General features: G+C 52.6%; 1 protein-coding gene across 5 annotated transcripts in view; it reads left to right on the forward strand.

The window, feature by feature from the left end:
- Positions 1 to 25,257, forward strand: part of EVC2 (EvC ciliary complex subunit 2) — a 130,795-nt gene that overhangs the window by 76,513 nt on the left and 29,025 nt on the right. For 4 of the 5 annotated variants that reach the window (XM_084971428.1, XM_084971429.1, XM_021100987.2 and 1 more), the window contains 5 exons: positions 3,072 to 3,231; positions 6,370 to 6,824; positions 12,841 to 13,045; positions 17,273 to 17,395; positions 24,869 to 25,096. In XM_084971428.1, coding sequence (XP_084827554.1) covers positions 3,072 to 3,231; positions 6,370 to 6,824; positions 12,841 to 13,045; positions 17,273 to 17,395; positions 24,869 to 25,096 — 1,171 coding nt within the window. Of the gene's footprint in view, positions 1 to 1,118; positions 1,259 to 1,868; positions 1,966 to 2,085; positions 2,230 to 2,360; positions 2,558 to 3,071; positions 3,232 to 6,369; positions 6,825 to 12,840; positions 13,046 to 17,272; positions 17,396 to 24,868; positions 25,097 to 25,257 lie in introns of those variants that run through there. The other variant, XM_084971430.1, reaches the window with a different exon arrangement.

The following is a 25,257-nucleotide window of genomic DNA, read 5'->3' on the forward strand; positions in this document are numbered from 1 at the left end:
CAGCTCGTGGCCAGTCTTGATGTAGCGCCCCTTCCCCTCCCTGGGTTACTGTAAAGCTGGTCCCCAGAGGTGCACTGAGAAGCCAGGGTGGAGGGCGGCAGGACCTGGGCCGTGCGACCGCCCTCTTCACCTTGAGGGCTGGGACCCTGCTGGTGCTCGCATTCGCCTTTGTTTTTTGTTTTATTGTTTTTCTCTTTTTGTTGTTATTTTTGAGGTGTGGTCGATTTACAAGGTCGTGTTAGTTTCAGGTGTACAACACAGTGACTCGGTTACACGTACACGTGTTCTTTGGCAGGATCCTTCCCTTGTGTCTTTCTTTTTTTAATTAAAGGAGAGTTGATTTACAGTGTTGTGCCAATTTTTGCTGTACAGCAAAGTGACCCAGAATGCGCATGCGTGCACACACACACACACACACACACACACACACACACACACACACACACACACACACATTCTTTTTCTAGCACCATGCCCGTGTCATGGAGGTTCCCAGGCTAGGGGTCCAATCGGAGCTGTAGCCATCGGCCTACACCACAGCCACAGCAACACGGGATCCGAGCCACATCTGCGACCTATACCACAGCTCACGGCAACAGCAGATCCTTAACCCACTGAGTGAGGCCAGAGATCAAACGCACAACTTCGTGGTTCCTAGTCAGATTTGTTTCCACTGTGCCACAACAGGAACTCCTGCTTATCCATTTTAAATGTAATGGTTTGCATCTAACAACCTCAGACTCCCCGTCCATCCCACTCCTTTCCCCCTCCTCCTTAGCAACCACAAGTCTGTTCTCTATGTGAGTCTGTTTCTGATTTGTAGATAGGTTCATTTGTGCCATATTTTAGATTCCACCCATAAGTGATATCATATGACATTTGTCTTTTTCTTTCTGACTTACTTCACTCAGTATGATAATCTCTGGGTCCATCCATGTTGCTGCAGATGGCAGGACTTTATTCTTTTTCATGGCTGAATAGTATTCCATTGTATGTATATGCCACATCTTTATCCATCCCTCTGTTGATGGTGCTTAGGTTGCTTCCATGTTTTGACCTTTGGAGTTAAGTATGAAGATGCAGATGCTCATCTTGGATTCTCGGTGTTTTTTTCTCAGCAGCCCTGGGGTACCAGCTGGTCGGGTGAATGATGCTGACGCAGTGCTCATCACTGCAGCCTCTGGACCCTTGACAGCTTTTCTTCTCAGCCAGTCTTTGAGAGGCGTCATTGTAAACAATGAAACATTCTTTTTAGGTTGTAAGTTGGAAAAAGAACGGGGCCATGACGATAAGGTTGGCTTTCTTAGGGCAAAGCTGTAGGTTTGGGAATTGGTTCTACTAGGTAGGTAGTTGTATTAGGACTTTGCAACCCCCAGGATTATAAAAGGTGCAAATTATGTGAACACTTCCCACCCAAAGATGCTAATGAATTTGTCACTGCAGCTGACTTGGCATTCCTGCTTTATTTTCACTCGAGTGAAAGAAACGCTCCTTGCCGTGAACTGAAGCATCTGACAGCTGGTTGTCCTGTTGGGAGCCATTACCAGGAAAGTGTAATTTACCTCCAATTTTTTAAAATAGTTTTTTATTGAAACCATTTTCAACTTGTCATGAGGAGACGTCTTTGTTTTCTTTCTTTTTTTTTTTTTTTGGTCACTTTTTTAGGGACGCACCCACGGCATATGGACGTTCCCAGGCTAGGGTTCAAATCAGAGCTACAGCTGCCAGGCTACACCATAGCCACAGCCACGCCGGATCCTTAACCCACAGAGTGAGGCCAGGGATCAAACCAGCATCCTCATGGATACTAGTCAGGTTCTTACCCCACTCAGCTGCAATGAGAATTCCTACCTCTGGTTTTTAAATAGGGTTTGCAACGTCTGGCACCGACTTGGATTTCTGGAGCGTGTATCAGTCACCTCTTTCATTCCTTTGAGATGCTTCCATGGAGGGAGACTCTATCAGGTGCCAAGCAGAGGGTCCAGCCCAGGGATGCGGACAGACAGGGATGGTAGCAGGGATGGTGAAAACAGGGAAACAGCACCAGCGTGTGTGAGGAAAAGTCCCACAATGTGCCATTTGCAGGCTGGAGCCCCAGGACAGCCAGAGGGGTGACTCAGTCCGAGTCCAAAGGCCTGAGAACCAGGGGAGCCGGTGGTATAAATCCCAGTCGAGGGGCAGCAAAGAGGAGACAAGATGGTCCAGCTCACAGGGAGGCGGGAACAAAAGGCAAATCCTATTCCTTCACCTTCTGCTCTCTTCACTCGCTCAAGGGACTGGGTGATGCCCCCCGCCCCTGGGGAGGGTCCTGGGCTTTCCTGATGTTCAGATGCTCATCTCACCTGGAAACACCCCCACAGACACACTCGGCAGCGATCTTCAGTCTGGGGTCCTGGCTGGTCACGTTGACACCAGACCTGACCATCACGCCGAGTGTTCCCCACATTGACTTCTTGGACTTGGCCTGTGCCGCCCCTGTCGCCAGGAGTTCCTGGCCCACCGTCTCCTCTTGGAAGATTCCGTCTGTGCCACGGTGGCCCCCTGGAGTGTTGCTCCCGTGAGAACGCTTGCCCCATCAGATTACTTGTTGAGCTTTCTAATATCTAAAAATGCTGACCTTACCCTTCCTGCATTTTATTTTCTTAAGTTAATTTCGTTTGTCTTTTTAGGGCCGCCCTCACGGCACATGGAAGTTCCCAGGCTAGGGGTTGAATCGGAGCTGCAGTTGCCGGCCTCCACCACAGCCACAGCAACACGAGATCTGAGCTGCATCTGCAACCTACACCACAGCGCACGGCAATGCCAGATCCTTCACCCACTGAGCAAGGCCAGGGATTGAACCCGTGTCCTCATGGATACTAGTCGGGTTCCTTACTGCTGAGCCACATTGGGAACTCCCCCTTCTTGCGTTTTAGTAATATCTTTGCTGAGCTGCCTGTGCTGTTCTCCTGCTCCTTCTAAGGGTAAAGATTTCTTTGATTCAAACCAAACTAACGTGGAGATAAACATTCAGGCAGGCTACAGGTGAGTCTGGATGGCGCATTAACTAACTCTCCATCTTTTCCATCCAGAGCAGGCTACCTGGATGAAGATCAGATGGAGGTGCTGTTGGAGCGGGTTCAGACAGAAGTCTTTTCTATAAAGCAGAAGTTGGACAATGACTTAAAGCAGGAAAGGAAAAAACTCCACCAGAAACTAATAACTAAGAGACGACGAGAGATGCTGCAAAAGGTACATAAGGAAGTTTGCTATTTCTTCTTTGCATAACCGAGTGCTGGGTTCCAAACCTGACGTTGCCATCAGAGGGCTAGGATTGGAGAGCCGACTGGGCAGGCATCATGATGTGCCATCTGTGGTTGATTGGTAGTGACTTTGAGGAATGCTGTGTCCAGGCTTCTGCGGGTCCTACCGAGCTCGGCAAAGCTGAGGGTTGTGGTCGATTAGTGATGTCTGCCATGGCAAGGGAATAGCAGTGCTGGCTCCAGTGAGTGCTGACAACGATGGGGGCTACAATATTTAATGATTAATTACTTAGCATTGTGCTAATCCTTGTATTAACCTTAGAAGGTAGATGCTACTGTTTTTCTCTTTTTTTTCCGTAATGAAGACATTGAGGCTGAGTAGGCTTAAGGGTTGTGGTCTGTTTGAGTTGCTGTAACAAAATACCACAGACTGGGTGGCTTATAAAGAACAAAAATTTGGGGAGTTCCCGTCGTGGCGCAGTGGTTTAATGAATCCGACTAGGAACATGAGGTTGCGGGTTCGATCCCTGGCCTTGCTCAGTGGGTTAAGGATCCAGCGGTGCTGTGAGCTGTGGTGTAGGTCGCAGACACAGCTTGGATCCTGCATTGCTGTGGCTCTGGTGTAGGCCGGCGGCTACAGCTTCAATTCAACCCCTAGCCTGGGAACCTCCATATGCCGCGGGAGCAGCCCAAGAAAAGGAAACACTTAATTTGATGCATAGAAACTCTGCATTTTTCTTATCAAGTGTTGGGCGTAACTGAAAGCCATGATTCTCACCTCAACCTGTGAACTCCGCCCCTTTTCAGCCTCACCTCCTCCATCTCATTTGGCTCAAGGATCCAAACAAGGGGGCCCAAGACCACATTCTCTGATGGTCTGGGCTGGTTCAAGGTTGGGGTCTGGAAGGCAGATTCCAGAACTCTGCCTTGAAGAGTGTTTGTTACAGCTGCTTTGGATAAACCTTGTGAGTGGCACAGGTCGGAATGCTGCTCCCCAAGGCAAAGGTTTGTGGTGTAGCCCCAGTGCTGAGGAGGCATTGCAGGGGCTCAGCCCATATTTGTAGATGAAGGAATTGACACTCTCTGGTCTCCTGGACCCAGGAACAAAAGTCATATTTGGAATTCCCCTGTGGCACAGGGCTAATGAGCCCAACTAGGATCCCCGAGGATGCAGGATCGATCCCTGGCCTTGCTCATTGGGTTAAGACCTGGCATTGCTGTGAGCTGTAATGTAGGTGGCAGATGGGGCTTGGATCCTGTGTTGCTGTGACTGTGGTGTAGGCCGGCAGCTGCAGCTCCTATTAGACTCCTAGACTGGGAACGTCCATATGCCAAGGGGGCGGCCCTAAAAGCGCTCGCGCACATGCACACACACACAAGTCATGCTTATGCAACATAGAACCCTACTGTCTGCAGCTGTGCTGCTGTGGATAACAACGTGATGCACGTCTCTGTATGTCTCTGCACATCACTGTATGTCTCTGCGCACCTGGCCAGACATCTCTGCGCACCTGGCCAGACATCTCGGCCCACATCGCTATACATCCCTGTGGACGTGTCTGTACATCCCTGTGGACATGCGCTTTCCCATTCCTCAGCCTTTTCACCTGCTGCACTTTCTCCCAGACGACCCTTCCCCATCTTAATCCGTCTGGCGTGGACCTCACCCTTCAGGTCTCTCTTGGTTCTTCTTCCTTAAAAGGCCTGTGACCTCCTCACATAATAATTTCCCGGAGATCTCAGGGTGTTTTCCTTATAACATCTGGACTTGCATGTGCCCAGGACATGATAAATGATAATAGTAGCATTCATTGATGCCAGCCCTGCGTGCAGCTCTCCTGTAAGAGCTGTACGTGCGTTACGCTCACGGAATCCTCACAACTCCTTTGTAAAATAAGATAGTCCCCATTTCACCGATTAGGAAGTAGAGGCCCAGAGAGGGCCAGACACTGGGTTGGGGTGGCTCAGCTTGCAGGTGGAGGCGCCCGGATTGGAACCCAGGTGGTCTGCCTCTTGGGCTTTACCTATTCAATCAAAACGTGTTCATCCAATCGTGAACCAACGAAGTTTTCACTACATTTTGGGTTATTTTCTAAAGAGTAATTCTCTTTTGGGGGGTGGGGGGACAATGATTAAAGGTATTCATTCATTTAAAAACCATGCAAGCTCAAACAGAAGAGGCCTTGCTAAGAGCCTGTGGGGAAGAGGTGGTTCCGCCTTTTGCTTTGCCCAAATTCTCCCCCTGACTCTCGCCTTGGAATGACCACCTTTGCCACCCTCGTCTTAGGGGTATTGTGGTTCATGGAGACAGAGGCAAATTTTGTCTAGTCCAGGAGGAGAGAGCAAGAGAGAATATTATACCCGAGTGAAGGAGATGGAAAAAAGAAGTCCTGGATCTTTCGGGAAACAAATTAGTAGAAGGCGATTGCATTTTATGAAAGATCAACCAGGTCACACACTCTTCTCCCTCGGGCAGAAAGTGTTAAGAAGAGAGTCCTGGCGCTCCTGTTGTGGCTCAGGGGTAACGAACCCGACTAGTATCCTGAGGACTCGGGTTCGATCCCTGGCCTCGCTCAGTGGGTGAAGGATCCGGCATTGCCGTGAGCTGTGGTGTAGGTCACAGACGCGGCTCGGATCCCGTGCTGCTGTGGCCGTGGTGTAGGCCAGCAGCTGCAGCTCCAATTCCACCCCTAGCCTGGGAACATCCATATGCTTCGGGTGTGGCCCTAAAAAAATAAAGAAGAAGGTAGAGTCTTAATAGTAATTTCCTCTCTTATTTAAGGCTTGCACATGGGGAGAAATGCACAGTCCTTCCAACTCTGAACACGCTTCTGGTATTTCTCTCCCATTATAGCCTAGTTGCATAAAAATCTTCGTAGGTTTGAGAAGATCAAAGCGTTCGTTCAAAGTTCCCATGCCATTGGTTCAGTTCTCCTCCGTTGCTACTTTGGCAGTGCCCATCGGCCTTTAAAAATCTCTTTTACTTTTTTTTTTTTTTTAAGACTCATTTGCTGGATGGGAGATTGATGCGAAAAGGACTGTTGACTCTGTTGCTACCAGTTCCCAGTGTTTTTGTCTCTGCACTGACTCCTGCCCCCTTTAATTTTCCCTCTGGAATTCCTGCCAGCACAAGGAGCAGCGGAAGGAGCAGCTGTCCATCGGTGAGGCCCTGGGAGCGGCCGAGGATGCCGGCCAGTACCTGGGCCAGTGGCGCAGCCTGGTGGCCGAGCACAGCGCCGCCCTGGAGGAGCTGCAGGAGCGCCTGGACCAGGCTGCCCTGGATGAGCTCAGGGCCCTGACCCTGTCGCTGTCTGAGAAAGCCACCGAGGAGCTGCGGCGGCTGCAGAACTCAGCCATGACCCAGGAGCTGCTCAAGCTCGGGGTGCCCTGGCTCTTCCTGCAGCCCATCCTGGAGGAGCACAGCAGGGACCTGGCAGCCCGGGCCGAGCGGCTGGAGGGTGAGGAGAGGGACCGGGGCCAGGAGGGCGTCCAGAGCGTGAGGCAGAGACTGAAGGACGACGCCCTGGAGGCCTCCACCGAGGAGCAGGCGGAGCTGAGACACTGGGAGCACCTGATCTTCGGGTGAGTTAATTGGGTTTTTTGTCCCTTGAGGGCCACGCCCATGGCATATGGAGGTTCCCAGCCACAGCCACGCAGGATCCAATCCCCGTGTGTTTTTATCGCCTCCTCTCTGCCCGTTGGTGGGGGAGGGGATTTGGCCCCCTGGTTACGGGATGTCTGACCACGTGACACCTGACATTGGCCAGCAGCTTATTAGTCACTTAGACTCACAGCCTGGGTAGGGGGGCCCTGCTTCCCCCCGACCCCCAGGGCCACTGGGGGTTGCAGAGCAAACAACCAGGGCCTGGGGGAGGCACGCTTTGTAGTAATAAGAGGGTGAGGTGCCCCCCGCCTGGTTCCCGTGGGGGGATGGGAGGGGCTTGTTTGCATCATTGCACAGGCTGGCAGGGAGCTGAAACCCACTGCTCAGGATTGAGCATCTGGTCCCCAGATGAGCTGTGTTGCTTGGCAAGGGGATCGTGTCCACAGGAGCAGAGTGGGAGGGTACGTGTGGTTAGGCCATGCCAGGCCCTCCGGTGTCAGATGTCAGGGAGCACAGGCCTTGCAGCGCCCTGCACCGTGTCTGCACCTGGCGCCTTGGGTCACTAAGGACAAGATCCGTGGATGACAGCCACCTGTGAACAGGATGTCATAGGCCACAGCCGGCCAACATTCTTGGTGCCATAACTATAAAATAATGGGTAATTTGCACCAGTTCTGGTTTTAAAGACATTGGAGGGCTTTGCAAGCAATGAGGACAAGTTGAAGACAGATTCCAGCGGGGCCAGGGTTCCCAGTCCTCTATGGCCCTGCAGCATTTGCCACCACTTTGTGCAGACTGACATTCACCGTGGCCCCAGAGGGGCCTTCAGTTGTGTAATAGACACCAACAGAGCTCTGGCAGCTGCTTGGGGCTGGCGCATCAGATTGGAAACTGGAGGAGCCTCAAACATGGCCTGTATGGGGCTACAGAGGGGAATGGAATGTGGGCAGTATAGACTGAAAAACCTGGTTTAAATCCCAGCACTACCACCAACCCTCTGTGTAGGCAAGGTACTTAACCTCTCTGAGCCTCATCGTGCTTGCCTGTAACATGGGATGACTAAGTCATTCAGGGTGCTTTCAGCAAGCACGTGATACTATTGGGTTGTGAAAAGCGAATAAAACATTTTATAAGAAATCGGGAAGCAAATGTTCCCATTTTGATTCCAGGACTCAATGGTACTATCCAGGAGCCAGTCCTCAGGGCCTTTCGGTTGCCCTATACTGAGTTTGCTGCCTTGGTCTTTGGGCTCATCGCCCTCGTGGTTTCAGGATGGCTGCTGTGGCTCCGGGTGGCACACACGCCATCTCTTTTTAACATCGAAGGCATGGATCTTCCCAATGCCACTGGTCCATGCTGTGTCACAGACCTGTGCCTAAAACATTCACCAGGAAGCAGAGTGAAATGGCCATGGCTGTCTCAGACCAGAGGGCAGCAAACTTTTTCTCAATAATGCCAGACAGTAAATACTTGGGGCCCTGGGGACCGCATGGTTTCTGTTGCAGCTATTCAGCTCCGCCATGGGAGCGTGAAAGCCACCATAATCCGTATATGAACAGGACTGTGTTCCAATAAAACTTTATTGACAAAAATAGGCGGTGGGCCAGATTTGGTCCACAGGCCGGAGATTACCCATTCCTGCCCTGGACCAATTGGAATTCCCTCTCTGAGGCTGCGAGGCGTATTCCTCTCTCTGGTGTTGTTGGAAGGTAAGCCTTGTAAACGAAATGAGCTGACAAAGGACAAGGAAGTGGCTCTAGGTTCGAGCATCGGTCACGTCTGGCAAAATGTCAGTTTCACAGCACTGCTGGGGTTCCATGAGCTCGTGTATGTACATCTTTCCACACCCTTGGTCTGCGGGAAGTGGATGATACGTGGGACCTGCTATCATCACCACTGTCACTCCTGTGCTCCTAGAACTCCGATGACCAGGCAGAAAACAGACACATAAACAGATGGTGGTAAACGAAGCAGGAGCATCTAACCAGGTAACTGTAGGGAGGATCAAGATCCTTGCCTGGCTCTGAAGGAGGTACGTTTGGGGTGCCAGCCACTGACCTGGTCCTGGGAGCCAGAGATGAGGGGTTACAGCCCACTGGTGCTTTGCTGAGAGGAGGCAGGGCTGGACAGTAGAGCATCTTGGAAGGTCCTTGTCTGGGTGTGAAATGGGGAGACCAGTCTCACTGCACGAAGGAGCAAAATCAACACCCCACTGCCCGCGGCACCACGGAGAGAGGCAACCACCACCATCTGTCCAAGAGGAGGAGACACTGTTCCCATTTAAGAGCATAGTTCTGCCCGCGGGGCAGGAACAGAGCTCCTCTTTCCCCTTAACCAAGGGAGCTGCCAATCAGTAGTCCTTAAAGTTGCTTTTTCTTTCAATCAACCAACCCACCAACCCAGAAAACCCTATTCAAGCAAATAAACAAAACCAAAGCCCTTTTTCTAGTCTCAGTGTGGACACGCCACAGTTGAAATCCTAGTCACAATTTAAATTCAAAATCTGTAGCCCTTAAAAAAATGTTTTTGGCCATGCCCAACAGAATGTGGAAGTTCCTGGGCCAGGGATTGAACCCAAACCCCAGTGGTGATGACACCAAATCCTTAACCACGAGCTACCAGGGAACTCCAATAGCCCTTTTTATTAGAAATGGCTTCACTGACGGAGGACTGTGGAGGGGATGTTGCAGGTCAGGGATGAGGGAGCAGGAAGGGGGCCAGCCCTTCTCTCCATCTGCTCGGTCTGTCCGGCCCCTTCTCTCTCTGTCCCGCACGCCCCCTGCCGGCCATCGGAGGTCCTTTGCATCTGCTCTCCTTGCACCCTTTCAGGGACACCAGGGCGTAGAGCATCGTTCTGCAGTGCCCACCCCCTCTGGCACCCGTTACATCCGAGAACAGGGCCCTCCTGGCCGTGCCTCCTCCTCTCAGCGCTCTTCCCCGGGGACCACTTTGCTGCCCCGGAGGATGGGGGGTCCCAGGTGTTTGCAGAGAGGAGGGTCGCCTGGTTCAGATTAAGTGACATCTCAGCTCCTTCTCACCTCTTTTCGGGTTCTGTCTTCATTTATTTCCTAATCTTCGTATTTGTCTCATTGAACAAACAAGAACGCTGTCTTCTCCAGGCCCATACAAATCAGATCCTTAAATGCCACTTCTCACTCTCGAGAGTCGTTCTCGGCTGTAATTATTCAGCTCAGTGTAGATCCAAGCAAAGTCTCTCTGCTCCTCCAACCAGCTCCCGGCTCTTCACAGTGGGCGGATTGGCGTTGACGTTCCCGTTACCAGATGGTCTTCTTGTTGCCTTCATTTGGCTCCATTTTGCTGGGAGTATTACTAACGCCAATGCGATGGAGTCTCTCAACAGGAGAAGAGAAATCTCACCTTGCTCTCAGAAGACCCTTTATGATTTTCCTAAGGGTTACGGAGGGTCAACTAATTAATACACGCAATATGAGTCTGCTTACGCGCTTTGCTTCTCTAAGGCCCAAAAGGTTGCAGCCTTTATTTCTGAGCCAAGAAGGAGAAGTGGTTGTGTGCAATTACTTTGAAACATATTTGTCTAAGCGTCCTGATTTCAAGCAAGATGGAGTTGCATTAAACCTACTCTGATCAAGTAAGAATTATTAAGGATGCGTATTTTGAGGGTTTTTTTTTTTTTTTTTTTTTTTTTTTTAGCTAAACTCCTGCCTGGATTTTAAATTCCTTGAGGCCAAAGACCCTGTCTCCCGCATTTCTGTATTATCTCCATGTCTGCCTCGTGGAGGAGTAAGGCCAGACCACTCAGGTCTGATCGAGTTGGAAGAAGGCCAGAATAATGACACAGATTCTTTTTGGAGTCCCTTTCACCTGGGATTCCATCTAAGCAGCAAACAATGGGCAGAGAGGCTCCGTGAGGACAGGAGCAGCTGCAGTTTCCTGAAGCACTTTAGAAAAATCGGGGCATCCCGAGACGTGGACTCAGGCCTTCAGACGGCTCTGGCTGGGGCCTGACAGTCCTTTTCAGTCTGCCTGAAAGAACTTTCTAGCTGAGCCTTGAGATCTGAGCATGGTGACCCTGGCCCTGGCCTCCCTCGGCAGTGTCCCCTAGTTACTTCTGCATTTTAAAGCATCCACAAAGTGTATTCCATGCACGTGTTTCCAGGTGTGTTTCAGTGTGAACACACCTCGCCAGAATAACCCAGCACGTCTGTTTGTGTGCAGAGGGTCTTTGCTGCGTGATCAGTGAACAGACACATACCGCCCAAGGAAGGAGAAGGAGCGCCCCCTTCAGATGGTCTCTCCTGGGTCAGGAAGGACATTCTGTCCAGAGGTCCCAGCAGACATCCCCCCACATCTCATTGGCCAGCGCTGGCTCCCTAGAGGCAGGAGAGTGAGCTTGTGGCCCTTCTCCCCTGGAGAGTGGCTCTGGGGGCCTTGCCCGGGGGGAGGCAGAGGGGAAGGTCCTCAGTTTCCTCTTCTGTGGATTGAGGACCAAATTGTGCAAAGGGTCGGGGGGGATGCAGGAAACGTCTTTGTTTCCGGAGGCCGCCGTGGCCGAGCACCCCACTCGGGGGGCTTACAGCAGAAACCCGTTCTCGCAGTTCTGGAGGTTAGACGCCTCGATGAAGGGGCTGGCAGGGCCCTGCTCATCTGAAGGCTCCAGGTGAGAACCTGTCCCTGCTTTTCTCTTAGCTTCTGGTGTTGCCAACATCCTTGGCACTTGTGGCTGACAGACCTGTCACCGTCACCTGACCTTTTCCTTATGTGTTTGTGTGTGTGTGTGTGTGTGTCTGTCTGTCTGTCTGTCTGTCTTCTCTTCTTTAAAGGATAATAGTCATAGTGGATTAAGAGCCACCTACTCGACTATGACCTAACTTAAATTCTTCTTTTGGAGTTCCCATTGGGGCTCAGTGGTCAATGAATCCAACTAGGAACCATGAGGTGGCGGGTTTGATCCCTGGCCTCGCTCAGCAGGTTAAGGATCTGGCGTTGCCATGAGCTGTGGTGTAGGTCAAAGAGGTGGCTCGGATCTGGCATTGCTGTGGCTCTGGTGTAGGCTGGCAGCTCCAACTCCGATTCGACCCCTAGTGAACCTCCATGTGCTGTGAGAGCGGCCCTAGAAAAGACAAAAAAAAAAAAAAGAATTCTTTCTTTTCTTTCTTTTTAGGGCCACACCCACAGCATATGGAGGTTCCCAGGCAAGGGGTCGAATCGGAGCTACAGCTAATGGCCTACGCCTCAGCCACAGCAACACCTTATTCGAGCCACGTCTTTGACCTACACCGAAGCTCACGGCAATGCCGGATCCTTAACCTGCTGAGAGCGGCCAGGGATTGAACCTGCATCTCATGGATACTAGTCAGGTTCATCACCACCGAGCCACAGTGGGAACTCCCTAGCTTCTTAATTGCCTCTGCAAAGGCCCCGTCTCCGTATACGATCACATTCACAGGTACCAAGAGTTAGGGCTCGAACGTACCTTCTTCACGGGACAGAAGTCAACCCTTAATAGCACATCACGCAGCATGGTTTCCAGCATAGAAAAGGTTTTCTCTATATGATAGTCACTGATTGTCATCCTTAAAGTGATAACACAAGGTTCCCCTCTCCCCCGACCTGCCATCGCTCCTCTGGGCCGCTGGTCCCTACTTAGTCTGCTGCGGACCAGGCCCAGTGGACAGTCCATTGTTTTCATGTCTCTTCTAAAGAAGAGCAGGTTCTCTTGAAGGTCATGAGCACGGGGAGGCCTGTGGCCGCCTCCCAGACATGCTCACAGGCCCACCTCTTTCACCTCTGGATTCGTAGCTCCGATGTGATGCTGTGTCCCACCTAACATGTTCGGTGCTCTAGAAATACTTGTGGAATGAATACCTGATTGAGGAGGTGGTGGTTTTTTCCCAGACATGGGTTTAATGGACTTTGAGCTTTGAATTTTCAGCGTTCCCGCCCCCAGCAACCCCCCCCCCCCGACCCCCATTCTCTCTGCGTGGGAATACATAGCTGTCCTTGCTTTACCAGGCAGCTCTGCTCCTCCGCCCTCTCCCTGTCTGAAGAGGAGCTGCTCAGGATGAGGCAGGAAGTTCACGGCTGCTTCGCTCAGATGGACAGGAGCTTGGCCCTCCCCCAGATCCGGGCCCGAGTCCTGCTGCAGGCCTTTCAGACGGCTTGGCGAGAAGCAGAGTTCCTGAAATTGGACCAGGCCCTGGCTGCCCCTGAGCTGCAGGTACGCCAGGCATCTGGGGGCCTCTTGTGGTCGCCGGGTGGGGGCGGGGCCTCTTCCGGAGGCTGACGTGGTCCGACTGCCACCCTCAGCTCAGCTCAGTGCAAGCTCTCCCGTGCTCTCCTCTGTGGCCACAGGAGCATCGGCTGTTCCTGGCACCCTCTCACGTTCTGTAGTGGACACACGGGTACCTGGGCTCGGCCCTGTCCACCAGGGGCCAGGAGTCTCGGCCGCTCAGGACTCACAGCTACGCCCCTTTCCTGGGCCTTGCTCTAGGCCACAGGAGCCACTTGGCCTGAGGGGTTGGTTGCACGTCCTCCTGTGCCCTCCCTCAGCCACAGCCAGTGATCCTCGGGGTACTTCTATAAGTGACACGAGAGGGATGCTCACCTCAGCTCAGGTGTGTGGGGAGAAGGGCATCTCTCATCCTGGGCCTCGTGGGATATGATGATTGACAGAGGCCTGGAGTGGGCACCTGTTTTGTGCCACGGAGGAGGCAACTCTTGAGTGCGGGTTTGCCTGGGAGCCTCCTGTTGACCAGTCGAAGTGAGACCCTCCCAGAGACTCCCATCCCGAGGGGCCCTTTCCGCCTCCTGTCCTGCGCCCCTCATCCCTCTGTTGTGCTCTGAGTTCCTCCCTGGGGAAACCGTGTCACCCCAATCCCTGTCCCTGTCTCTGGGGAACCTGCCCTGAGACAAGGCCTTTGAACTTGCAGGTTCCTTTGCCAAGAGCATCGCAGGGCCAGCTCTTCGTAGTCCAGCTCCGTTCAAATGCCACCTGCACCAAGGTCCTCCCTGAGCACCATCCAGAGTAACTGCCCTCCGCCGGGCACCTTTCATCACCTGCGCCTTTCACATCCTCATAGAATTGATCACTATCTGAAATGCCCGGGTTTCTTAACGTGCCCGTGGTCAGTGCCCCCACTACCAGCCAGCTCCCTGTCTGTAGTTCCCATCCATCCCAGCACCTAGGAGGCGCCCGGTGCATAGTAGGTGTGCAATAAACTTTACTGACTGAACCAACCAACCACTAGATGTGTGGACGATGTGGAGGCTTCCCTTAAGGTGATATTATGTTGAGATTGAAAACCTTTCAAATCACTCCCACTTCCACCAGCTCATCTGTGGTTCACAGCAGGGCCAGGAGCTAGATGTTCTGTCCCCATTTTACAGATGAGGAAACTGATTGGCAGAGAAGAATTAAATTGACCGAGGTTGGAGGGGGTTGGAGGGCTGGCTTAGAGCTGCTGCTTTCTGGCTTTAAGCCCCTGCTTCTCTGTAAAGAGAGAAAACATTTCAGGCACAGCCTTTCTGCATAAAAAGCCATAACCAGAGGCCACTTGGGAGATTTTAAAAAGTGGGTTGTCTTTTCTGTTTCTCTTATTAGAATGGCGTGGGATGTATAAAATGGTCCTCGTTAAAGAATTGGGGATAGGAGGTCCCTCATGCAGTGGGTTAAGGATCCAGTGTCATCACTGTGGTGCCTGGGGTTGTTGCTGTGGCACAGGTTTGATCCCTGGCCCAGGAACTTCTGTAGACCATGGATGTGGTGGAAAAAAATTAGGGACAGAGCATCAAAAAAATGTATATGAGGTTTTGGAACAGTGAGTAAAAAACAGTTGCACGTAGCAGAAGAGAGGCGTGTTGCTCCTGCTTTGACCAAGGGCTGATTTTGGCAGGAACCAGGTGTCTGACTGTCAAGTTGTTCAAAGTGCTGGGTTTTGAAATAGACCTGGCCTGGCTCTCTGCCTCGTGGGTGAGAAGTCACTCCCTGGAGACCCTCTAGCAGAAATGCAGAGTCGGTCGGTGGGCAGGGAGTGGAGCTCGCCGTTGGCTGAGCCCGGCTACCTTGATGGGCATCTTGGGCAAGAAGCAGAGGGTGGTGGAATCTGCAGACAGCCGGAGGGCAGCCCCGTGAGTGTGGGCCAGTCGCCCTGCAGGCAGGGATGGGAGTTCGCACGTACAAAGTCTTCAACCTCTTATTTATTTTATTTTGTCTTATTTTCATTTTATTTCATTCTTACATTTTCTTACTCAATTTTTCCATCTGTAAAATGGGTGTAATGATGATTATTGTGGGAATGAGCTGGTCCAACAGGTTGAGAAGAGTGAGTTGTGCTCTGCACATCGTCACCCCCTTGGGCCTCCCACTCTTTCTTCTTCGTGCCACTAGGTAACCCCTCCATGGCGGCTTTCCCCACTGACCGCTGTTTGGAGCCAGGGCCCTGGATGACAAACCAGCCAGGGACTCCCAGGGCTCTCGGACCATTTATGCAAATGAGCATGTGAGGACCTCGTAAACTCTAAGACGTGTGCAAGTCAGACTTGCCTCCCTCCTGCCTCCCTGGCTCTCTCTAAGTTCTCTAAGTTCTGCTATGGTCCAAAGCCCTCACGTCGTCTGACCTCTGATGCTGGGAAACTGACTCTTGGTGGGGCTTTGATGTCCACCCATTTCCATGGTGTAAATACTCCTCCCAAGGTCAATTTCACGCTACCGACTTGACATCGCTGTGCGTGCAGCCGGGAGAGATGCGTGCAATCACTCCTCCCGCCCCCCCAGCCTTCTCTGGCTTCACCCCCTTCCAGTCCCAGAACTCATTCTGGGCTTCAGGGTCCTACCCACCCACCCAGCCCTGTTCCCAAGAGGCCTTGACTTTGTTTGGCATAATTTCCATTTTTTGGCGTAATCCCAGTTAGATCAGGAAATGAAGACTGTGGCTCATTCATGGAACTGGCTAAGCCCAGCCGAGTGTTTCAAGACATCGGGCTCAGGAGTGAGGTTCTTCTGTTGTCGTGTTGCGTTATATTCTTGTAGTAACCCTATGGGGTAGGTATTCTTATCCCCATTTTACAGGTGTGGAAACTGAGGCTCAGAGATGAGGGCATCTGCTACACTCCTTCATTCATGGGATAACAATTTACTGAGTACCTACGACCTCTTCTTCGACCCCTCTCCGTCTTGCACTGGGCATCAGCTCTTTCCGGAACCCTCTATTCCCAGACTTTCACCCCCCTGACACCTTGTCATGGGCTCGGCTTCGCCTGTGCAAAGAAGCTGCTCTGTGTGCAGACTGCTCTTCCGGGGGCACGGTCTGTGCATGCTGGCTCCTGGAATGGATGCCCAGGGATGTCCTCTGCAGGGTTCATGTCTGCACATGTTCCCCCGTCCACCCCATCCACCCCGTCCACGTCAGACGAGGGCCAGCACGCTCAGTATGTCCCCTGGTCTTCCCAGCGCTCACCTCTGTGCGTGTCTTGGTCACTGATTTGTTGTCATGTTTACGGATTGCTTCCTCCTCTATTTGGTAAACTTTGCAAATGACCGAGACCTCTTCTGTCCCGTGCCCTGTTTGGAGAGACGGATGAATCAAGGTCCCTCTGCTGGACAGTTGGTGGACAAGGGCAGGGGCCACCGTCTTTCTCAGAGCAAAGCTCGGCTCTGCCCACAAGGGTCCCTTTCCTCCCCTCAAAGTGTGCCAAGACCGACGGCCCATGAATGGAGCTCATTCTGAGAATGTCTGTCTGTCCTCCCCTCTCCCTATGACAGCTGTGCAGTTCCCAGAGCTGCAGGAGCTTCTCTGGGCTTGGGGAGTCCAGAGGCTGCACCAACCTGCTGGTGATCGCTTTTTTTTTAAAGTTTTATTGAAGTAAAGTTAACTTACAAAGCTGTGATAATTTCTGCTGTACAACAAACTGATTCTGTTATGCGTGGACACACGTCCATTCTTTTTCAGACCTCAAGTCCCCCTTCCCTCCTACCCCCCCAACTGTCCCCCTTGGTAACCATAAGGGGTTTTGTTTGTTTGTTTGTCTGGCTTTTCAGGGCTGCACCTGCAGCATATGGAAGTTCCCAGGGTCTAAGCAGAGCTGCCGCTGCTGACCTACACCACAGCCACAGCAATACCAGATTCAAGCTGCATTTTTGAGCTACACCACCGCTCACAGCAAGGCCAGATCCTTAACCCACTGAGTGAGGCCAGGGATCAAACCCGTGTCCTCATGGATACTAGTCCAGTTCATTACTGCTGAGCCACGACGGGAACCCTGTACCCATAAGTTTTTCAGTCTGTGAGTCTGTTTCTGTCCTGCAGGTTAAGTTCATTTGTAGCCTTTTTTTGTAGATTCCACATATATGTGCTATCATACACTGTTTGTCTTTCATTGTCTAACTTCATGTAGGCTGATAGTTTCGAGGTCCACCTTCTCACCCATGTTTCCTGCCTCCCTCCAGCCACAGTCCAAGGTGAGAAAGCCGCGCTCCAAGACCAAAAGCAAGATAGACCTTTTCAAGAAGTGCATTGAAGAAAAAATTCAGCTTTTCAAGGAACAGGCCCCCGAAGACCTACTTGAAAAGGTCAGTGCTTCTGCCCATCGCAGTGGCCTGGCTGGAGGGTGCACAGAGCCCTGGGGGGCCGTGGCTGCCCACCTCAACCCCGCACCCAGCTTTTATACTGTGCCCCTGGGGGGACTGCCCATCCCCTCCCCGCTTCCCCCCTGGGGGGCAGGGGGGGTCTCCCACCAGTTGGTTCTTCTGGCCTCACCTCCAATGCTGCCTCTGCAGCCCATGGTTGCTGCCATCCTGTGCCAGGCTCTGTGCCGAGGAGCTCACACAGAGGGCTGCATCGTGCTGCTTCACGTCTACCCACCCCCCATTTATCTTGCATGCCCTCCCCTGCCCTGTGCCCCATAAGCCCCCCACCTCCCTCCCCTGCGCCTTTCTCATCACCCCCCAGTTACACTTTTGTTTCTCCGCCTACCGCGCATACACCTCCTGCTGCTTCCCCCGGGTCCTTCCCTCTTCCTGGATTTACCTTTCCGCCTCTCTTTACCTGGACAAGTGGCCTTAGTCCTCAGGTGTCCCCTACTCCAAGAAGCCCTCCCAGAACACCCGGTTCTCCCACTTACCCCTCCCCCCGCCAGCTCCCTTCCTGGCACGTCTCACGCTGCTCCGCAGTTTACCAGGATGCTGAGGACACAGCGTCCGATGTCCCAGGCATCGTGCTCACAAGCTGTGGGGACAGTGGTGACCGAGGCAGCCCTGGTCCCTGCTCTCAAGAGACACACGTCTAGAAAGAGATGGACAGAAAGCACTTGAAGTTATAGGCTGTGACTGGCGCTGTTAAAGACAGGAGGCTGGTGTGAGGGTGACGGGGGGCGGTCGCAAGGGACGAGGGGCAGGTGGGCTCCACTGTAGGTGAGAGAGTCAGGTCAGGTCCGTCTGAGGAGGTGACATTTAAGGGTTGACACCATGTTGTCACTGCCAGGGACCTGCTGCCTCCCCCAGCACACAGCAGAGGGCCCCCAAAAGGGACATGTCAGTGAGTGGCTGTTCTGTTCCTTGGGTCCTTTCCTAACTTGTTTATTTCATGTAAGTGTATTTCACAGAACACAGATGCATAACCTGGCAAAGAGCCATGGAACCTGCTCCGGGCAAGGTCATGGCTCCTTCCAGGTGTGTCCAGGTCGTTGATGTCCTCAGGGACACAGGAGGTAGCAGCCCATCCCCACTCGTCTTCTGCATCAGATTGAGAAATAAGACAACGATGAAGGCGGGTAGAGGTGGAAATACCATCTGCCGTACTGCTAAAGGCTATTTCAGGACTTAGAATTGAGGGTGCGTGTGAGACGGACATGCTTAAACACCCCGGGATTAAACAAACTCAGTCACGCAGTCACAGGCGGTCCTGGGGGGAAGAGGGGCTCCCAGGGCAGAGCTGTCCACACATGCCCAGTGGGTTCCCAGTTCACCCAGGAGGAGGAGAGGAGAGGGGTGGAGAGAGGCAGGGGACGAGAGGAGGGATCAGGGCGGGCTCGGCAGGTGGGGCGTTTCCTCCAGTGTGCTCTGGTTTGTGACCGTCCGTCGGACTTCAGGTAGATGTGGTCGGAGAAGGAAGAGTTGGGATTTGGTTTGGAGGACGGCATGGGTGGCCCGAGCCGTGGCCAAGGGCACAGTGCAGGTTTGGGGGAGCCCAGAGAATCGGCAGTCCTGGGAAGCATCTGCTTGGCCGGAGTCCTGAGTCTCCCAAGGGGACGGGGAGCAGACCAGCGCTGGAAAGCCAAGTGCAGGGCTGGGAAGACAGGCTGCGTCTCACCAGCACCATCAAGGGAGGAAAGGGATGGGGTGAGAAGGTCCTGGGGTTCCCAGAGCCAGACTCAGCAGCCCGCCCCACCCCGAGGTCACCCTTCTCTCATTCAATCCGCGATGTGCTGCACCCCTTCCGACTCGCCTAAGAAGCAGGACCGTCCGTATCCCTAATTTGCAGATGTGGAAACGGAGTCTCGGAGAGGTTTCTGCGCCCACGCAGGTTTCTGCAGGCAGGCGCGGTGGACCCAGTGCTCACAACTCAAGCTCAGACTCTTCGTCGTTATAGTCACTTGCCACAGCTGTGCCAAGTGGCACCAGCAAGCCTCGGCCCCCACATGCTGTAAGATGAGGATTGCAGCAATGATAACCCACCGGGTGTGTGGGGAGCGAATGGGTTGGAAGGCGCTTTTTAGCTCTGGAGCCCGTTTTCCCCAGTAAGGGAGCAGCTGCAGATGCCACCTTATCCGGGCCTCAGAGAGAGAGGCAGCTGATTGTCATTTGTCAGCGGTGACCTTTTCATGACAGGCCATCTTCACAGATGGCTCTTTCATTGTGGCAAGTGCCAATAAAAGAGGCACTTCCCGAGTCAACGGCTTTGATATTTCTCCGAAACTGATCGACCGCATCTCTTGGCGTCCGAGCGCGATTGTTCAGCTTTTTTATTTGCAGGGTAATTGCAGAGAAATGACAGCCTTGGGGTGCATGCCAGCAGCCGAGGATTGTTGGATCGTGTTTCAGGACTAGGAAGCCCCTCCAGGCTCATGTGGCTGTAAAGGTGGAGCTGGGTCCTGCTGACCTCTGCCCAGAGACCCACCCGAAAGCAAAGCCCCCGCCTGGCTGGCAGCACTGTCCCCAGAGGAGCTATGGCTTCACAGCTGGGGCACCTGCTGGGCACCCCCTTTCTTTACTAGAATCTGCGTCAGTTATCTCCCCAACCCTCAACCCCAGGTTGGTACGTCCCTGGTCTGGACTCTTCCGTCTGAAGAAGTTGGGAGAATTTCCCGAGGTCATGCCGTCAGAGCTGGGGCCCCAGAAAGGCACGTCTGCCGCTGTCACCCGTGCTGGGTGATGGCGCTGGGTCCGCAGTGAGCAAAATGACTAGGGAAGCAGAGGGATTTGGGTTTTTTTTTTTTTTTTTAATCTTTTATTTATATTTTTTTCTACTGTACAGCATGGTGACCCAGTTACACTGACATGTATACATTCTTTTTTCTCACATTGCATGTTCCATCATAAGTGACTAGACAGAGTTCCCGGTGCTACACAGCAGGATCCCATTGCTAATGCTTCTTTTGATGCTGCCAAAAGGCAGAAATTCACCTGAGTTTTAAGTCTGCTGCAATCCGGTTGCTAATGTTGTAGCCGGGTCAGCAGCCCTGCAAACCGGGCATAGCTCGGCAGCTCCCTGCTCTTTGGGACTCTGGCTCGCGAATCCCAGGCGCAGTGGCCTCCCCAGCTCTGCGTGTTTTTCTGAACCTACTGAGCCCCCTGGGCAACCCCTGGGTTCCCCCTACCATGTGGTGACCTGGTAACTGCATTCAGGCTGCAGGATAGGGCAGCGTGGGGCTCACCTCGTCCGCTTCCTTTCTCTCAAGTGTCCCCGCCCTGTGCTGCCCGTGGTCCAGTGTCCGCAAGCCATTGCATCACGTGATTTGTCTAGTTTTCTAGTCACGAGAACGTAGATCTGCCTTAAGAGTAAATTTGTTCCCTGTTCCTCTCTCATGGCCAGAAGTTGAACTTTTTAACCTATCCTTTTGGGATGGATTTTTAATGTTAGCAGATCCTTAAAAAAAAAAACCCAAAAAACAAAAAAACACCCTGTCTTATGAGTTCCCATTGTGGCACAGTGGGTTAATGACCTGGCTTGTCCCTGTCGAGGTGCCAGTTCGATCCCCAGCCCGGCGCAGTGGGTTAAGGATCCAGGGTCACTGTAGCTGTGGTGTAGGTTGCAGCTCTATCTTTTTGTTATTGATAATTACTTTTAGTATGTTTTAGAAAACAAAGTGTCTACATGACAAGTCTTTGGATTCCTTGAGGCTTACCTTGTGGCTTTATTCGTCCTCCCAAAGGACAAATAGACGCGTTAGATGTGGAGAGGGGAGCACCAGGAGGCAGGAAGGACCCAGGTCCCGAAGTTCCATGGAAGCTGCAGGAGAAGCTCAGTCCTTCTGATGTGAAACAGATAAGATTTCAGCCCCGGGCAGAGAGTATTTTGCAGACCGTGTTCTCGCATAGTTCTGGAAGGAGGTTTCCATTGGTCATTCCTCCTCTCCTGACCTCTGCTCGTGTTGGCTCTAGGGGTTGGGGGCCGTGTCTTAGTCTGATCTGTTCTTTTCCTTATGTTTGTAGATGGAGGTTAAGGTAACAAGCTCAGCCCCCATTGAGAACTGGGTTGCTCTCTGGGAACTGAGGGGTCCTGAGGTCAAGCCCCTCAGCAAAGGCAAGGTTCTGGGCTTGATAACTGGTCAGAGCTGCTCTTGGCCATGGTCAGTCAGTCAGTGCCACCACCCTCTCCTGGAGGGCAGCCAAGGAGGGCTGCTTGGAGGTGGGTGCCCACGTGGTCAAGGGGCGCTCGAGCACCTACCTTGACCTCCAGTAGACTCTCAAGAGCTGGGGGCAGTTGAGGGTCTATAGGACTGGCCGCCTCCCCTCACAGTGGCCCCTGGCCAAGGTCTTACTTGCTGAATGCTTTGTCCCGGACAGAGTGCGTGTCTGCTTCCTCCTGCCTCAGTCCAAGGCCGATCCATAGAGCAGAGTGGAGACACAGCACAAAGCAGGTGGCTCGTCTTTACTTTCCAACTATTAAGAATAGATTGATCTGTCTATCTGTCTGTATCTATCCATGCATCCATCCATCCATCCATCTATCCATCCATGTACCATCTCTGCTTTTTACTTAACACTGAAACTTCCATATCGGTAGGGAAGTGTTTCCTCATTGCTTTTATGTCAACACAGCCTTTCATGGTAGGTGCAGACCTTACGTGATATTTTTTTATTTCATGATTTTTATTTTTTCCATTATCATTGGTTTACAGTGTCCTGTCCATTTTCTCCTGTACAGCACAGTGACCCAGTCACACATACATACACACATTCTTTTTCTCACATTATCCTCCATCCTGCTCCATCCCAAGGGACTAGATATAGTTCCCAGGGCTCTCCAGCAGGATCTCATTGCTTATTCATTCCAAAATCGGACGAAACTTTCCTTGAGCAAGATACACGCACCCGTGTGTTCATTGCAGCACCATTCACAACAGCCGAGATACGGAACCAACCCAAATGTCCATCAGCAGATGATGGATTAAGAAGATGTGGTTCATAGAAACGTATATGTACACAACGGAATACTACTGAAATGATTTTAACTAATGGACATTTAGGTTCTTCTCAACCTCTTGATATTTCAGATGACCTTGGAACCTCTGCATATATCCTGCACCCCCTCTGCAGTGAGGCAGGCGGAGAAACTCTGACTATTTCCATTTCACAGATGGGACTATTGACACTCAGAAAGGTCGAGAGGCTTGTCCAGGATCGCCTAGCTGCTAAGTGACAGGATAGAGCCTAAAGCTCGGGTCTCGGGATGCTCTCCCTGTGCTCTAGGAGCACATTTTTATTAGACGGCAATATTTCAGTTAATCTTTGCTGTGTTCTCTCACTTTTTTTGCACAGAGTATATATAAATCTCTCCTAAATATTCTTGAGGAGCATTGACCTGGAAATGAGTGTGCCACGCCCTCATTTTCTGCTTACCTCGTACTCCCGGTATTATTTCAATGATGTGGGCACGTCTGCCACTCACCACGCACCCATCCCTTATTCATTCACCTGCTCCAGGTTGCACGCTACGCTGGGCGTGCACACTTCATTAGCAATCCCTTCACCAGCAGGGCACCTCGTCACTGCACTTGGCTGTGTGCCCTGTTGTGTTGTTTCTGCAGTGGCCTCAGCAATTGTGCAGAGGTGGCTGGCACGTCCGTTGGGAACAGCTTTTCACATGCCCGTCATTTCAGAAGCATCTAGAGTTTAAGCCTGAGACTAATGTGCACGTTTTCAGATGACCTGACAAGAGCAAACCAATGACAAGGGTCCTTATAAAGCTCAGAAAAGAAGGTGCATTGACAGCGAATATGCATTTTAAGAAGAAGTGGGAGGATCCATCCATCCACCCACAAAGACTGGGGAAGCGTCCAGATGGTTCTCTTCTTGTCTTTCCTGGCCTCTGTTTCATCCCCTGAGGCCAACTGTCAGCATCTAAAATTCGAAGGGAAGTTTCATGGTTTCCCACCGGCCCCCAGACCGCATCCAGATTCCCGAACAGAGCAGGCAGGGCCTCCCAGGCCGGCTTCCGCTTACCTGTCTAATCCTTTAGTCCGCTTCTACTTTTCACAAACCAGAAGGCTGCCATGGTTATCTCTGGACTAGTTGGAATGTAGTAACTGTTTTCTACCTCGTCCATTCTAAAGTTTTACTTTTCGTTTTGATCAAACCGAGGCACCCATGCATCCTTTTAAAAGAGTCATAATTCTCTAAGGTTTGTGCTGGGGGGGAAAAAGCAGTTCTCTCAACCACACATACGCATTTTTAAATCCTCAGGGATAAGTGCTTTTAATTTTCAATTTTTTGATTATTTTGTTTTTGCTGTTGACCCCCATACCTTTAAAACGCATGCCTGTCTTCCAGTTTCTTGATTTCTTTGCTTCGGATGTTATCTATTCGCTTCTCTTTATGGGAGGTGAGATGTACCGGTCTTTGAACCTGCAGTACATGAACTTGGGTTGTGCTTTTGGCTCCTGTGCAGGGGAAACGGTACACACTGACCGAAGAGGGTTGCACACCTGCAGAGACCTGCCTGTGGGGGCTCGGAAGGTGAAGCCCGAGAAGCATTAGACTGTATCGTTCACGGTAGCACGTTTTCTAGAGAAAGTATGACAAGTAGTTGTAACGTACAGGCACAGGAATGCGCTGCTTCGGTGGGTGAATGAGGGGAGCACATGGAGTCCCTCATCCAGAAGCGGCTGGGCCCCTCAGGTTTGGGGCTCTCCCCCCAGGAGCTCTGTGCCAGAAGAGCAAACGGTGGCAGCTGGGACGAGGAGAAGGAGGGGAAGGAAACAGAGAAGCGGGTGACCGATGTGCAGAGTGAGGATGCTTCAGGGTGGCTTGTTGGGGATCAGAGACCCGAAGGACAAAGTCTTCAGGAGAAGGAGGATGTGGGCCCTTTGATGCAGAGAATGTGGCTCCTAGACGTAGAGCCTGGGGTGCAGGGCCATGAGCCGTTGGGAGCGGTTAGAGTCCCGGTGTGTGGGTGGAGGGGGGCTGAGCAGCCCGGACTCTTCCAGCTGGACCTCCGCTGGGATCGGAGTGAGAGCCTCGGAGGCCGTGCTGGGAAGACTGAACGTGCATCCTGGAGGATGGGGCGCCTTGAAGGATTTTGGGCTGGAGCGCTACACAGTTCGATTGCCCTCCAGGGCGATCCCTGTGGAATCCAGAAGCTAGACTCCAGAAGCCCCGCAGCGGTCTTGATAAGCAGAGATGCCCTCGAGACCTTAAATTGCGCCCTGCAGATTCCACGCTGCTGCGCTGGAGCAATTTGAGGCCTCGCTCGGGGTCCTGAGTTTGTGACTGGCTGAGCTGCCCGCACAGGTACAGACACAGGGCGCTCTTTGTATAAGCCACGTGCTCTGTCCTCACGGCCCCCCCGCTTAGTGATCTCTGGTCTCTGGCTGATCCCTCCAGGTCCGAGGAGAACTGCTTCGGGAGAGAGTGCAGCAGCTGGAGGCCCAGGAGGGACACTTTGCCGAGTCCCTGGTCTCCCTGCAGTTCCAGAAGGCGGCCAGGAGGGCCAGGACCCTGTGGGCGTACACTGCCCTCCTGACGGTCCAGGACCTGCTCCTGCAGGAGCTGAGTGCGTCCGAGACCCTGACCAAGTCGGCCTGCGCGCAGATCCTGGAGTCACACAGCCCGGTGAGTGGGGGACCCGGGGAGGAGGAGAGTGGGGGCTGCACCGCATCCCTCTCCTTCCGAGGGCGGCCGCCTCCCTTTCTCCCACCACCAAGGGCCCGTCGATGGTCCGCCTGTGCCGCAGGTGCTGGGGAGGGTCGAGTGGGTGCGCTCTGCAGCCCAGG

The sequence above is a fragment of the Sus scrofa genome, chromosome 8 (genome assembly GCF_054392235.1).
Source record: "Sus scrofa isolate SSC_HxYL_T2T_F1_AM1 chromosome 8, Sscrofa_HxYL_maternal_Yorkshire_Landrace_v2.0, whole genome shotgun sequence".
NCBI classification, from domain to species: domain Eukaryota; kingdom Metazoa; phylum Chordata; class Mammalia; order Artiodactyla; family Suidae; genus Sus; species Sus scrofa.